This window comes from Coregonus clupeaformis, chromosome 37, assembly GCF_020615455.1.
Source record: "Coregonus clupeaformis isolate EN_2021a chromosome 37, ASM2061545v1, whole genome shotgun sequence".
Classification (NCBI taxonomy): domain Eukaryota; kingdom Metazoa; phylum Chordata; class Actinopteri; order Salmoniformes; family Salmonidae; genus Coregonus; species Coregonus clupeaformis.
This window is the reverse complement of record NC_059228.1, coordinates 14,757,695-14,773,348: the sequence shown is the minus strand read 5'-3', so window position 1 is coordinate 14,773,348 and position 15,654 is coordinate 14,757,695. Positions and strand designations below refer to the sequence as shown.

At 41.8% G+C, this 15,654-nt stretch overlaps 1 protein-coding gene across 4 annotated transcripts in view; it reads left to right on the top strand.

The window, feature by feature from the left end:
• Window positions 1-15,654, top strand: part of LOC121553706 (E3 ubiquitin-protein ligase MARCHF8-like) — a 161,557-nt gene that overhangs the window by 104,609 nt on the left and 41,294 nt on the right. Inside the window, exon 1 of one of the 4 annotated variants that reach the window (XM_041867029.2) lies at window positions 5,680-5,911. The exons of the other annotated variants lie outside the window; for them this stretch is intronic. Coding sequence (XP_041722963.1) covers window positions 5,849-5,911 — 63 coding nt within the window. The 5' untranslated portion in view covers window positions 5,680-5,848. Of the gene's footprint in view, window positions 1-5,679; window positions 5,912-15,654 lie in introns of those variants that run through there. 4 annotated transcript variants of the gene reach the window in all.

The following is a 15,654-nucleotide window of genomic DNA, read 5'->3' as shown; positions in this document are numbered from 1 at the left end:
GTATGAAAAATGTATGCACTCACTAACTGTAAGTCGCTCTGGATAAGAGCGTCTGCTAAATGACTAAAATGTAAATGTAATAATGATGTTCTATTTTATTCTAAGGTTAATAATCATAGTAATACAGTATAATAATGTTCTATTTTATTCTAAGGTTAATAGCCATAGTGATACAGTATAATAATGTTCTATTTTATTCTAAGGTTAATAGCCATAGTGATACAGTATAATAATGTTATATTTTATTCTAAGGTTAATAGCCATAGTGATACAGTATAATAATGTTATATTTTATTCTAAGGGAATAACCATTCCACAATTTTTTTACTGCACATTCTAATGTAGTTATGTTAAACACTCTGTTTTTAAATTGCATTATTATGTACAGTCTTTTCAAGGTCATGCTTGCTTTACACAGTTATCAGTATAATAATCTCAGTGTTGAGACTGAGGTGATTACTAAATCAGATTTGTCCTACAGCGGTCCCTCAACAGCCGGTGGTGTGTCGTCCCTGCAGAGATAGACAATCTCAAGAGATGCTGGTGTTACACAGTCACGCTTTACAGGAAGTGATCTTATGTTGCGTCTCTTGGTTAGAGACCTATAACCTTTTCAAATAGTACTATTGCCAATAGAGTACAGACTGGAGTATGTTGTTAGTACTGCCCAGAGAGCAAGGACTGTAGTAGTGTTTATTGGCTCCCTGTGAGTCTACCGAGACGTGAGAGATTTTCTCTGACTGAGCGTGTGTGTGTGTGTGTGTGTGTGTGTGTGTGTGTGTGTGTGTGTGTGTGTGTGTGTGTGTGTGTACTGAACATAGTGTGTGTCTATGTCATAAATCAGCCTACATATGAACATAGAAACACACAACGTCATGCCAGCTGGTTGATGCCTGATTGGCCATGTCATGTAATAAATAATCCAGTCGAAGTATACCAAACCTTTTTTGATATACTAAGAGGACCGCTATTAGCATGTTTTAACCACTCCTATGTAAATGGTAGATTATCTGACACTCAAGAAGAAGGTCTGATCTCATTATTACTGAAACAGGATACAAGTGGAAAATATAAAGATCCAGTCCATTTAAAAAATTGGAGGCCCCTTACACTTCAGTGTTGTGATGCAAAAATTCTAGCAAAATGTATAGTGCATAGAATTAAAAAGGTATTGTCAGATATTATTCATTCTAATCAGACAGGTTCTTTACAAGGAAGATACATTGGAGATAATATAAGGCAAGTATTGGAAACAATAGAATATTATGGAAAATCTGAGAAACCAGGCCTGCTATTCATAGCAGACATCGAAAAAGCATTTGATAAAGTACGACTGGGGTTTATATATAAATGCTTGGAGCATTTCAATTTTGGTGAATCTCTTATAAAATGGGTCAAAATCATGTATAGTAATCCTAGGTGTAAAATAGTAAATAATGGCTATTTCTCAGAAAGTTTTAAACTGTCAAGAGGAGTGAAACAAGGTTGTCCACTATCGGCATATCTATTTATTGTGGCCATTGAGATGTTAGCTATTAAAATCAACAATAAAAGAATAATAGAAATCCAGGGCTTAAAAACAAAGGTGTCATTGTACGCTGATGATTCATGTTTTCTTTTAAATCCACAACTAGAATCACTCCACAGCCTCATAGAGGATCTAGATACATCTAGATACATTTTCTAACCTCTCTGGATTACAACCAAATTATGACAAAGGTACTATATTACGTATTGGATCAATAAAAAATAAAAAATGTACATTGCCATGTACTTTACCAATAAAATGGTCTGATGGTGATGTGGATATACTCGGAATACATATCCCAAAGGAAATAAATGATCTCACTTCAATAAATTATAATAGAAAGTTAGCAAAAATAGATAAGATCTTGCTACCATGGAAAGGTGGGTGCCTGTCAATTTGTGGAAAAATCACCCTGATTAACTCTTTAGTATTATCCCAGTTTACCTATTTGCTTATGGTCTTGCCTACGCCTAGCGAACAGTTTTTTAAATTATATGAGAAAAAAATATTCCATTTTATTTGGAACGGCAAGCCAGACAAAATTAAACGGGCCTATTTATATAATGAATATGAATTCGGAGGACAGAAATGATTAAATATTAAAGCATTAGACCTATCACTAAAAGCTTCAGTCATACAGAAGTTATACTTAAATCCGAACTGGTTCTCAAGCAAATTAGTAAGATTGTCTCGCCCAATGTTCAAGAATGGCCTTTTTCCCTTTATTCAGATTACAACCACTCACTTTCAGTTATTTGAAAAGTAAATCATCTCCCAGATATCACTATTTCTAAAACAAGCCATAGAAAGTTGGTTGCAATTTCAATTTAATCCTCCAGAAACGACAGAATAAATAATGCAACAAATATTGTGGTTAAACTCAAATATACTAATTGACAAAAAAACTTTTTTTTTGGACAAAATGTTTAAAAAAGGTATAATCTTTGTAAATGATATCATCGGTAGGACTGGTGGAGTTATGTCGCACATGCAGCTAACAAAAACATATGGAAATGTCTGCTCTACCCAAAATTACAAGCAAATAATTGCAGCCTTACCGCAAAAATGGAAGAGGAAAGTGGAAGGAGGAGAAAGTAAGGAACTTGTCTGTCGGCCTTGCATTAAAGAACATAATTGGTTAAGGAAAACTGTGATAAATAAAAAAGTATATCAGTTTCATTTAAGGACCAAAGGATTGACAGCCGTCCCATATAGATTGCAAAATAGTTGGGAAGAGATTTTTGACGTACCGATCCCATGGCATAGTGTTTATGAACTGATACGCAAAACGACACCGGATTCAAAACTTAGAATCTTTCAATTTAAATTATTATATAAAATTCTTGCTACCAATAGAATGTTATTTATATGGGGGATACAATCTTCCCAGCTCTGCAGATTTTGCAGCGAAGAGACAGAATCATTAGATCATTTGTTTTGGTACTGTCCATTTGTAGCTTGTTTTTGGACACAGGTCCAGGAATGGCTAAAGGATTGCAATATTTACCTGGAGCTAACCCTGCAGATAGCACTACTGGGTGATCTGAAAAGTCATAGTCAATCGATCAATAACATTATAATACTATTAGCAAAAATGTTTATTTTCAATTCACAATCTGTAGAAACAATGAGAATAGAAAGGTTCAGAACTTTCGTAAGACATCACAGTACAGTTGAAATATACAGTGGGGAGAACAAGTATTTGATACACTGCCGATTTTGCAGGTTTTCCTACTTACAAAGCATGTAGAGGTCTGTAATTTTTATCATAGGTACACTTCAACTGTGAGAGACGGAATCTAAAACAAAAATCCAGAAAATCACATTGTATGATTTTTAAGTAATAAATTGCAGAAAACGTTGAGACTTACAGAAAACGTTTGACCTGTGTCATTGCCAACAAAGGGTATATAACAAAGTATTGAGAAACTTTTGTTATTTACCAAATACTTATTTTCCCCCATAATTTGCAAATAAATTCATTAAAAATCCTACAATGTGATTTTCTGGAAAAAAAAATCTCATTTTGTCTGTCATAGTTGACAGACAAAATGTCAATGATGAAAATTACAGGCCTCATCTTTTTAAGTGGGAGAACTTGCACAATTGGTGCCTGACTAAATCCTTTTTTCCCCACTGTATGTATGTATGTATGTATGTATGTATGTATGTATGTATGTATGTATGTATGTATGTATGTATGTATGTAATATATATATATATATATATATATATATATATATATATATAAACATGGGGGGATTGGAAGTGATGCAGACAATTACATTGATGGAAGTTACAATCTATCTGCAATATTAAGCTGATCTACCCCCCCAAAAATTTTAAAAATACAAATAAAAAACACACAACGTCATGCCAGCTGGTTGATGCCTGATTGGCCATGTCATGTAATAAATAATTGCCATGTCATGTAATACATAATTGGCATGTCATGTAATACATAATTGGCATGTCATGTAATACATAATTGGCATGTCATGTGGAAGGTGTGTTGTATAAAGCTTTCACCACAAAGGTTGGTGACATGGAGGTACTCAACTCTGATTGGCTATTGTGTTGTTTTTTGCTCCACCAACCCCCATTGGTTGGTTCAAAGCCTGCAATTCCTTCACCTTCTGTTCTATGTCCTTAGTCATGAGTTACTCTGGCATCAGGTCAGACAGAGAGTCTGGTATTCACCAGCAACTGATCATCAACTTGATACAATAATATGATACCGGTATACAAAAGTAATATAATTCTATAATTCTACAATACAATAGACAGACTGTTATACTGTTATACTCTATTGCCAAAATGTTAATTCAGCTTCTCAGCCCCTCTAAATATTGGGAGTATGAGCATGTTTTCTCAGACTCAGATCTCTCATCATGTCTAATGAATATCAGTGTGTGGCCCTTCTCTTTTCTCTCCTCCTTTCTCTCTTTTCTCTCCTTCTCTCCCCTTCTCTCTCCTTTCTCTCTTCTCTCCTCTTCTCTCTCCTTTCTCTCTTCTCTCCCCTTCTCTCTCCTTTCTCTCTTCTCTCCTCTTCTCTCTTCTCTCCTTCTCTCCCCTTCTCTCTCCTTTCTCTCTTCTCTCCTCTTCTCTCTTCTCTCCCATTCTCTCTCCTTTCTCTCTTCTCTCCTCTTCTCTCTTCTCTCCTTCTCTCCCATTCTCTCTCCTTTCTCTCTTCTCTCCTCTTCTCTCTTCTCTCCTCTTCTCTCTTCTCTCCCCTTCTCTCTCCTTTCTCTCTTCTCTCCTCTTCTCTCTTCTCTCCCCTTCTCTCCTTCTCTCTCTCCTTTCTCTCTTCTCTTCTCTCCCCTTCTCTCCTCTTCTCTCTCCTTTCTCTCTTCTCTCCCCTTCTCCACTTTCTCCCCTTCTTTCCTTCCCCTTCTCTCCTCCTTTCCCTCTCCCTCTCCCTCCCTCTCTTCCTCTAATATACTCTATCTAACATCATTACTGTTCTACTCTGTTTGGTGCTAAATCAATTGGATCCATGTATAAACAGTAACACTAATATAATTGACACCCAGTGGGGCTGTGGATTTCACAGAACTATAGATCTAGATTTGCACTTGGATCCAGCTGTGAGGATGTCTCTGATAAATTAACCTCTGTCAGCTGTGAGGATGACTTTAATAAATTAACCTCTGTCAGCTGAGCTCCCCTTCACATCCCTCTCTCCCTGATGGGGATTGGACGGCCAGTAAGATCCTTTCTGATTGGTGGAGGGTGGTGAACCTGTGTTCTCATCTGAACGGAACAAGCCTGTGTGTGTGTGTGTGTGTGTGTGTGTGTGTGTGTGTGTGTGTGTGTGTCAGAGGACAGGCTGAGTGAGGTTAGGGGGAGGGACTGGTTAAGCTGAGTGAGCAGTGTGAATACTTTTAATTGACGCCCCCACATGAATAATGCATTAGATAGCCCCTCCCCTCATTGGGATCAGCTGGAGGAAATTGGGGTTTGGGCCAATTAGATTATGGCCCTGCCGGGTTTGCTCAGTGTGTGTGTGTAGTAACCGGGAGAGTGAGAGGGCAAGACAAATAGCAGCAGCAGCAGCTCAGAGCCTATAGGGTAGCCTTTCTGTCAATATCCCTCCCTCTATCCCTCCCTCCCTCCGTCTCTCTATCTCTGTATCACTGCTCAGTCTGTCTTTGTCTCAGGGTGTGTTATTGGAGCTGTCATCGCCAAGGAGACGACTGGGTGACATTGCTACAGCTCTACTTGTGTATTTACTAACGGTTGTCTTGTCTCTACTCGTCTCCCCCCGGAGAGGATTTACACAGGGGCATGTAACTCCCCCAGGTCCCTTTGTCTGTGTGTATGTCTGAGGGTGTGTGTGTCTTCAAGTATCTAGCAGCCATGAATTCCTGTTGGAAGATGAAGGTATGGCTGTTTCTTTCTCATAGTTGTTGTTGTTGATACTGACATTATCTTAGTGTGTGTGTGTGTGTGTGTGTGTGTGTAGTATGTGTGTCTCGGGGGGCATCCTCCAGCGTACTTGTGTGTATTATGTGTTTGTTAGCGCAGTAAGAGCAACCACCAACGTGTGTGTGTGTGTGGTGTGTGTGTGGTGTGTGTGTGTGTGTGTGTGTGTGTGTGTGTGTGTGTGTGTGTGTGGTGTGTGTGTGTGTGTGTGTGGTGTGTGTGTGGTGTGTGTGTGTGTGTGTGAGACAGCGAGGCAGTAAGAGCAGTTTCATCTTGGTGGTTGTTATGGTGAGGCCTGCTGGCTCCATGGTGACTGGGAGCACCTCTATAGAAGCAGCTAGATCAGACTCTGCTGGTGATGTGTGTGTCCATCACTTCTGTCTCTGCATGGAGAGTTCACCCCCTTCTCCTATATCTCTTTGTGTGTGCATGAGGGGATGTGGGGGGACATGTACACGTGTGTGTGTGTGTGTGTGTGTGTGTGTGTGTGTGTGTGTTCAGGTGCATGTCAGGGGAGCATCTGCCACCAACACAGTATGAAAGGATGACCCAATTTCACACCTGTCTCTCTCTCTCTCTCTCTCTCTCTCTCCCCCGACAGCAGTAAACCTAAAACAGCAGATCAGACATAGCCGCGGGGCGATGTTTGGTGGGGGGGCTGACAATTGTTTGTTGATTGGGGTGGGGGGGGGGATTTATCGGTGCTCTCCTCCAAATCCACAGAGTAGCAGATCACATCATTGACTGATGCACCAAATGACAGAGATTTGTGTCAATCCCTAAACAGGATGGATGGATGGAGAGAGGGAGAGGAAAGAGATTAGTAGTCACATGTCAGGACGGGAGCTTAAAGAGCGACTGAACACACCGATTCCGCATGTGTTGCTCATTAAGAAAAACAAGATTTCAGTCTTGGGGGTGGTGCGATGTGGCAGTGATGTTTGTCCCCCATGAGACACCATAGTAACAAAGCCAGTATCACTTCTTCAAGATAGTCTGACTTAATCTAAAATAACTAAATAAATAAATCTGTAAATAATGTTGATGTTTTTGCCAAGGTTTTAATTGCGCATTTTACATCTAGCTAAGGTGTTCGGTGCAATATTTCTCAAGTACAAAAATGCCCGCCTTGTTGTCATATGTAAACAAAGTCCGATCCGATCCACTGCGCTGCGGGCATGTCTGTCTCACTGTCTGTGTTCTGTGGTAGGATTGGATAGAGCGCATTCACCGCAGCTGTGTATCCCATGTTAGTGGGCAAGTGAGCATTGTCGAAATCACAACCCAACCCTCATGTAAGCAATGACAAACTCACTTACAAAACTCTGTTTTGGACGAGACTAACTTTATGACCAAAATGATCCTATTTACACTTTGTAGTCAATTTTGACACTAGAATAAATGTTTCGGACGAATATTGATGACACATAGAAAACAGCCTATCAGAGAAGTTGTTTATTGCCTTCAATTGTGCTTTAAACCCTGTTGGGGAGGGAGTGGACAGGACAGGGAATTGAATGGGTGAGTTTTGGAGTCTTCTTGGTCTTCCTAGTTGGACTCATCCCTGTTCCTGGTTGGGAAGGAAGCATCCTGATTGTGCAGGACTCACTGTATGTTTGTTTGTTATTGCCTTCAGACATCCGTTTGTGCACACACACTAATCATGCACACACACTAATCATGCAAACACACACACACACAGATGCTTTGGAGTAGTGTCTGTGCGTACATGGTGGTGTCATTCAGTGTTGTTGAAATAAACAAATAACAACAGTGTTTTGTGACAATATACACCTAGTTTCAAATCAAATCAAATCCAATTTTATTTGTCACATGCTTACTTACAAGCCCTTAACCAACAATGCAGTTTTAAGAAAGAATACCCTAAAAAATAAGAAATAAAAGTAACAAATAATTAAAGAGCAGCAGTAAAAATAACAATAGCGAGGCTATATACAGGGGTACCGGCACAGAGTCAATGTGCGGGGGCACCGGTTAGTCCAGGTAATTGAGGTAATATGTACATGTAGGTAGAGTTATTAATGCAAATAGTCTGTAGCCATTTGATTAGATGTTCCAGACTAAGTCCTGTTTTGTTAGTGTTTGCCTATTAGCAGTCTCATGCAGGTCTGTGCTCTGCTCTGCTGTGGTCTCTGCTGTTCTGACCTCTGCTTTCTGGGCGTGTGTGTGTGTGGTTGTTAGGGTTACATCACAGAGGAGCTGAGGGCCCAGCCAGTCAACACAGTTAATTATGGTGCACTGAACTGATTATCTGTGGCTTCGAGTTCTGCTTGCTTCCCAAATGGCAGCCTTTTCCCTTTATAGTGCACTACTTTTGACCAAGGCCCATTGACCAAGGCCCAAAGCGCTCTGTTTAGGGCCAAATATGCTATTTAGTGGCGCAGTGGTCTAAGGTAGCTGTGCCACTAGAGATCCTGGTTCGAATCCAGGCTCTGTCGTAGCCGGCCGCGACCGGGAGACCCATGGGGCGGCGCACAATTGGCCCAGCGTCGTCCAGGGTAGGGGAGGGAATGGCCGGCAGGGATGTAGCTCAGCTGGTAGAGCGTGGCGTTTGCAACGCCAGGGTTGTGGGTTCGATTCCCATGGGGGGACAGTATGAAAAATAAAAAAATAATGTATGCACTCACTAACTGTAAGTCGCTCTGGATAAGAGCGTCTGCTAAATGACTAAAATGTAATGTAAATGTAAATAGCATTCTAGTTTGCTCTGTTTTTTTGTTTGTTCTTTCCAATGTGTCAAGTAATTATCTTTTTGTTTTCTCATGATTTGGTTGGGTCTAATTGTGTTGTTGTTGTTGTTGTTGTTGTTGTCCTAGGGCTCTGTGGGGTCTGTTTGTGTTTGTGAACAGAGCCCCAGGACCAGCTTACTTAGGGGACTCTTCTCCAAGTTCATCTCTCTGTAGGTGATGGCTTTGTTATGGAAGGTTTGGGAATCGCTTCCTTTTAAGTGGTTATAGAATTTAACAGCTCTTTTCTGGATTTTGATAATTAGCGGGTATTGGCCTAATTCTGCTCTGCATGCATTATTTGGTGTTTTACGTTGTACACGGAGGATGTTTTTGCAGAATTCTGCATGCAGAGTCTCAATTTGGTGTTTGTCCCATTTTGTGAATTCTTGGTTGGTGAGCAGACCCCAGACCTCACAACCATAAAGGACAATGGGTCCTATAACTGATTCAAGTATTTTTAGCCAGATCCTAATTGGTATGTCAAATTTTATGTTCCTTTTGATGGCATAGAAGGCCCTTCTTGCCTTGTCTCTCAGATCGTTCACAGCTTTGTGGAAGTTACCTGTGGCGCTGATGTTTAGGCCGAGGTATGTATAGTTTTTTGTGTGCTCTAGGGCAACGGTGTCTAGATGGAATTTGTATTTGTGGTCCTGGCAACTGGACCTTTTTTGGAACACCATTATTTTTGTCTTACTGAGATTTACTGTCAGGGCCCAGCTCTGACAGAATCTGTGCAGAAGATCTAGGTGCTGCTGTAGGCCCTCCTTGGTTGGTGACAGAAGCACCAGATCATCAGCAAAGAGTAGACATTTGACTTCAGAATCTAGTAGGGTGAGGCCGGGTGCTGCAGACTGTTCTAGTGCCCTCGCCAATTCGTTGATATATATGTTGAAGAGGGTGGGGCTTAAACTGCATCCCTGTCTCACCCCACGGCCCTGTGGAAAGAAATGTGTGTGTTTTTTGCCAATTTTAACCGCACACTTGTTGTTTGTGTACATGGATTTTATAATGTCGTATGTTTTTCCCCCAACCCCACTTTCCATCAATTTGTATAGCAGACCCTCATGCCAAATTGAGGCAAAAGCTTTTTTTGAAATCAACAAAGCATGAGAAGACTTTGCCTTTGTTTTGGTTTGTTTGTTTGTCAATTAGGGTGTGCAGGGTGAATACGTGGTCTGTCGTACGGTAATTTGGTAAAAGCCGATTTGACATTTGCTCAGTACATTGTTTTCACTGAGGAAATGAACTAGTCTGCTGTTAATGATAATGCAGAGGATTTTCCCAAGGTTGCTGTTGACGATATCCCTCGGTAGTTATTGGGGTCAAATTTGTCTCCACTTTTGTGGATTGGGGTGATCAGTCCTTGGTTCCAAATATTGGGGAAGATGCCAGAGCTAAGGATGATGTTAAAGAGTTTAAGTATAGCTAATTGAAATTTGTGGTCTGTATATTTTATCATTTCATTGAGGATACCATCAACACCACAGGCCTTTTTGGGTTGGAGGGTTTGTATTTTGTCCTGTAGTTCATTCAATGTAATTGGAGAATCCAGTGGGTTCTGGTAGTCTTTAATAGTTGATTCTAAGATTTGCATTTGATCATGTATATTTTTTTGCTGTTTGTTCTCTGTTATAGGGCCAAAAAGATTGGAGAAGTGGTTTACCCATACATCTCCGTTTTGGATAGATAGCTCTTCGTGTTGTTTTTTTAGTGTTTTTCAATTTTCCCAGAAGTGGTTAGAGTCTATGGAATCTTCAATTACATTGAGCTGATTTCTGACATGCTGTTCCTTCTTTTTCCGTAGTGTATTGTTTTACTGATTCACAATAGTGAAGGCGGAGGCTCAGGTTTTCTGGGTCTCTGTTTTTGGTTGGATAGGTTTCTCAATTTCTTTCTTAGGTTTTTGCATTCTTCATCAAACCATTTATGACTGTTGTTGCTTTTCTTTGGTTTTCTGTTAGAGATTTTTTGATTTGATAGGGAAGCTGAGAGGTCAAATATACTGTTTAGGTTTTCTACTGCCAAGTTTACACCTTCACTATTACAGTGGAACGTTTTGTCCAGGAAGTTGTCTAGAATGGATTGAATTTGTTGTTGCCTAATTGTTTTTTGGTAGGTTTCAACACTACTTTCCTTCCATCTATAGCATTTCTTAATATTATTCAGTTCCTTTGGCTTTGATGCCTCATGATTGAGTATTGCTCTGTTCAAGTAATCTGTGATTTTGCTGTGGTCTGATAGGGGTGTCAGTGAGCTGACTGTGAACGCTCTGAGAGACTCTGGGTTGAGGTCAATGATAAAGTAGTCTACAGTACTACTGCCAAGAGATGAGCTATAGGTGTACCTACCATAGGAGTCCCCTCGAAGCCTACCATTGACTATGTATATACCCAGTGTGCGACAGAGCTGTAGGAGTCGTGACCCGTTTCTGTTGGTTATGTTGTCGTAGTTGTGCCTAGGGGGGCATATGGGGGAGGGAATGCTGTCACCTCCAGGTAGGTGTTTGTCCCCTTGTGTGCTGAGGGTGTCAGGTTCTTGTCCAGTTCTGGCATTTAGGTCGCCACAGACTAGTACATGTCCCTGGGTCTGGAAATGATTGAATTCCCCCTCCAGGATGGAGAAGCTGTCTTCATTAAAGTATGGGGATTCTAGTGGGGGGATATAGGTAGCACACAGGAGGGCATTTTTCTCTGTTGAGATAATTTCCTTTTGAATTTCTAACCAAATGTAAAATGTTCCTGTTTTGATTAATTTAATAGAGTGAGTTAGGTCTGCTGTATACCAAATTAGCATACCCCCTCTCTCTCTGTTTCTCTCGCTCTCTGTTTCTCTCTCTCTCTCTCTCTCTCTCTCTCTCTCTGTTTCTCTCTCTCTCTGTGTTAGTCTCTCTCTCTCTCTGTTTCTCCTGTTTTTCTCTCTCTCCCTCTTGTACTTAATTCAATGAGAAAACCCCATGCCATTGCCTCTTACTAGTACCTCAGTGCTGTTAGCTCCAATCAGACAGTCCTGTATCAGTGCTGTTAGCTCCAATCAGACAGCCCTATTTCAGTGCTGTTAGCTCCAATCAGACAGCCCTATTTCAGTGCTGTTAGCTCCAATCAGACAGTCCTGTATCAGTGCTGTTAGCTCCAATCAGACAGTCCTGTATCAGTGCTGTTAGCTCCAATCAGACAGTCCTGTATCAGTGCTGTTAGCTCCAATCAGACAGTCATGTATCAGCTGTTAGCTCCAATCAGACAGTCCTGTATCAGTGCTGTTTGCTCCAATCAGACAGTCCTGTATCAGTGCTGTTTGCTCCAATCAGACAGTCCTGTATCAGTGCTGTTAGCTCCAATCAGACAGTCCTGTATCAGTGCTGTTAGCTCCAATCAGACAGTCCTGTATCAGTGCTGTTAGCTCCAATCAGACAGTCCTCTATCAGTGCTGTTAGCTCCAATCAGACAGCCCTATTTCAGTGCTGTTAGCTCCAATCAGACAGCCCTATTTCAGTGCTGTTAGCTCCAATCAGACAGTCCTGTATCAGTGCTGTTAGCTCCAATCAGACAGTCCTGTATCAGTGCTGTTAGCTCCAATCAGACAGTCCTGTATCAGTGCTGTTAGCTCCAATCAGACAGTCCTGTATCAGTGCTGTTAGCTCCAATCAGACAGTCCTGTATCAGTGCTGTTTGCTCCAATCAGACAGTCCTGTATCAGTGCTGTTTGCTCCAATCAGACAGTCCTGTATCAGTGCTGTTAGCTCCAATCAGACAGTCCTGTATCAGTGCTGTTAGCTCCAATCAGACAGTCCTGTATCAGTGCTGTTAGCTCCAATCAGACAGTCCTCTATCAGTGCTGTTAGCTCCAATCAGACAGCCCTATTTCAGTGCTGTTATCTCCAATCAGACAGCCCTATGTCAGTGCTGTTAGCTCCAATCAGACAGCCCTATGTCAGTGCTGTTAGCTCCATTCAGATAGTCCTGTATCAGTGCTGTTAGCTCCAATCAGACAGAGCAGCAGACACACTAGACTAGAACATACTAGTCTCCCATATCCTGTTCCTGTTCTGACACACTGATGTAATTAGGAGAGATGAGGAGGGAGGGATGGGAGGAAGATAGAGGGGGAGGGGTAGCGGAGGAGGAAGAGGAGAGGAGGACGAGGGGGAAAGAGAGGACACGGGTAGGCAGGATGGGATTCAGATGAGAGATGGAGGGAGAGGAAGAGAGGGGGAGGAGGGATCAGAGGAAGATTGAGAGGGGGAAGAGATGAGGAGGGAGGGAGGGAGGAGGAGGAGGAGGGGAGGAAAACCACATTCTCAACTTCCTGCTGTTGTGAAGTTTTTCTCACACACACACACACACACAATCACACACAATCACACACACACACACACACACACACACACACACACACCCCTCACAGGCTGTTTCCTGCTTTTAGCTGCAGGCCTACTTAAGAGCTGTTTCTGTGAAACTGTGGTTTTAACACACATGTGATGTTTCTAGTTCTCTCTCTCTAACACACACACACACACACACACACACAGTCTCTTTCCTCTGTCAGACATAATTTACAAGCTAACTGTGGGACTGTGTTTTTGCTGAGCTAATGCTAAGGATTGCTGCTGTCTCATGTATTGGAAACAGCGTACTGTCACTACAGTTTTACTAAAGATCTAGGATCAGCTTACCCTCTCCAAAATCATAACCATTAGGGAGGAAAACACAAAACTGACCTTAAATCAGTGTCTATATCCCACCTCTATTGTCTTATAGCCCTGTACTACCCACTCTGCTCCTCAGACAGGGTCCACCACTGCTAGAACCAGAGACATATAGGACATGGGTGTATATCTATATGTCTGTGTTGTAGTGGTTGACAGTAACCTCTGGTGATTATTGTTACTGTGCAGTTTACATTCTAACATTCCCATCCGCTTCCTCGTTAGCAGACCACTTTGTCTTCACAGCCTGTGTGTGTGTTCAGCCTTGTATCTTCCTCCATAGTGTTCATTGTACAGAGACAGGAAACCACATCTACACAGTAGATCCCACACTCTTCCTGTGATCAGATTATTTCAGTGACATAGGATACACCATATCCTGCCTTCTTCTGGTAGGAGGTTTGGGGAATACAGTGAGGGGTCGATGACTGCACCCGATCCACTCAGTATCGTGTGTGTGTGTGTGTGTGTGTGTGTGTGTGTGTGTGCGCGTCTATTGTGTAATATATAAATGTTTTATTCCATATTCTTAGAGTAAAGTGTCACAGATATAGTTCTGTATTTGGTCTTGTGTGTCTCTCAGTCTCTGTACAGGAATGTGATGTATGCTCTTGTGTCAGCTTGTCTTCTGTCTTTCTGCTGTGCTGAGGAATATGGTGACTTCCTCTCAGATACATATTCTACACAATGATATTGTAAGCTTTTCACTGATAGGTATTTATACACAGGCAAAGCAGGTTGTGTGTGTGTATATATGCATTAATAAACACATATAGGACAGAATTGAGCAGAGGTACATGTGGGTTAACGAGATGGGATTTGGAAGGATGAGCAAAAGTGTGATCTCATGCGTTGTGAGGGTGTGTGTGTGTGTGTGTTTGAGACCAGGCTTCAGGATGTGCTGTCATTGAACCAGTGGAGAGAAACCCTCTGTGGAAATGTTTGCCTTTTCATGTTTTTCTTTATACCAAGAATCGTCTGAGATCCGCTTCACTCTGTCTGTCTCCCTTTTCAAGTCTCAGAAGTGTCTTATCTCATGTCCTAACGATATGATCCACTACCAGTAACCTTTATATGCACAGTAGTATGTGTGCTGCAGAATATATATGAGAAGGGTTGTTGGCTATCGGACTAAAACATTGTCCTTTTCTAGTTTTAATCAACACTATGGTCATACTGTAGCTGATCGACTGTAATCATCTGTTTCATAAAGGGCTATACCATTAGTTTGAAAGTGACAGTCATTGATATTTATTATCATAATATCTGACATCTCTTTTTTACTGCACTATCTGGCATATTTTACTGGTTAAACTAGCTGTAGTATTAGCCTGAGGTAGAGTAGCTGCGGGACAGTGGATGCGCATTGATAATTCAAATCGAACTGTTACCCAGGGATTGTGGTGAATAAATCTCTCCTATCAACCAATCAGAATCCAAACAACCTATTTTAGAATAGCAGTTGTACTTCAGTCATAACAGTGTGTGATACGAGAGAGTTCTGTCAATGGTGAATGTCTGTATCTGCACAGGTTGATGAGGAGACGGCCATTCACAGCTACACGTGCACTCATACACACAATACACACACACACACACACACACACACACATACACACAAGCGCACCCACATACACTATGGTCTGTGCAGTCTGTGACCTCCAGGTGTGTCCTCTTCTATGGAGAGATCAATGGACAGGATTCACATCACACAGATTTGCCCATTATCCTCATCAACGTGCCTGTGCTTGTGTGTATGTGTGTGTCTGTGTGTATTCAGACCATTAGTTCTGATGATTTTATTCTGTTTCTACCTTTCTCCTCATCACTGACTCTGATAGTGATCTCTCTCCCTCTCTCCCCTTCCTCTCGCTCTCCATCTCCCTTATTATAGCCAGTGGGACAACCACTTTTTTTTTTATGGGGGGGTGGGGGAGGGGGGGTAGAAGGATTACTTTTATACTATTCCAGGTATTCCTTAAAGAGGTAGGGTTTCAAGTGTCTCCGGAAGGTGGTCAGTGACTCCGCTGTCGTGGGGAAGCTTGTTCCACTATTGGGGTGCCAGAGCAGCGACTAGCTTTGACTGGGCTGAGCGGAAACTGTGCTTCCGTAGAGGTAGGGGGGCTAGCAGGCCAGAGGTGGATGAACGTAGTGCCCTCGTTTGGATGTAGGGTCTGATCAGAGCCTGAAGGTAAGGAGGTGCCGTTCGCCTCACAGCTCCGTAGGCAAGCACCATGGTCTTGTAGTAG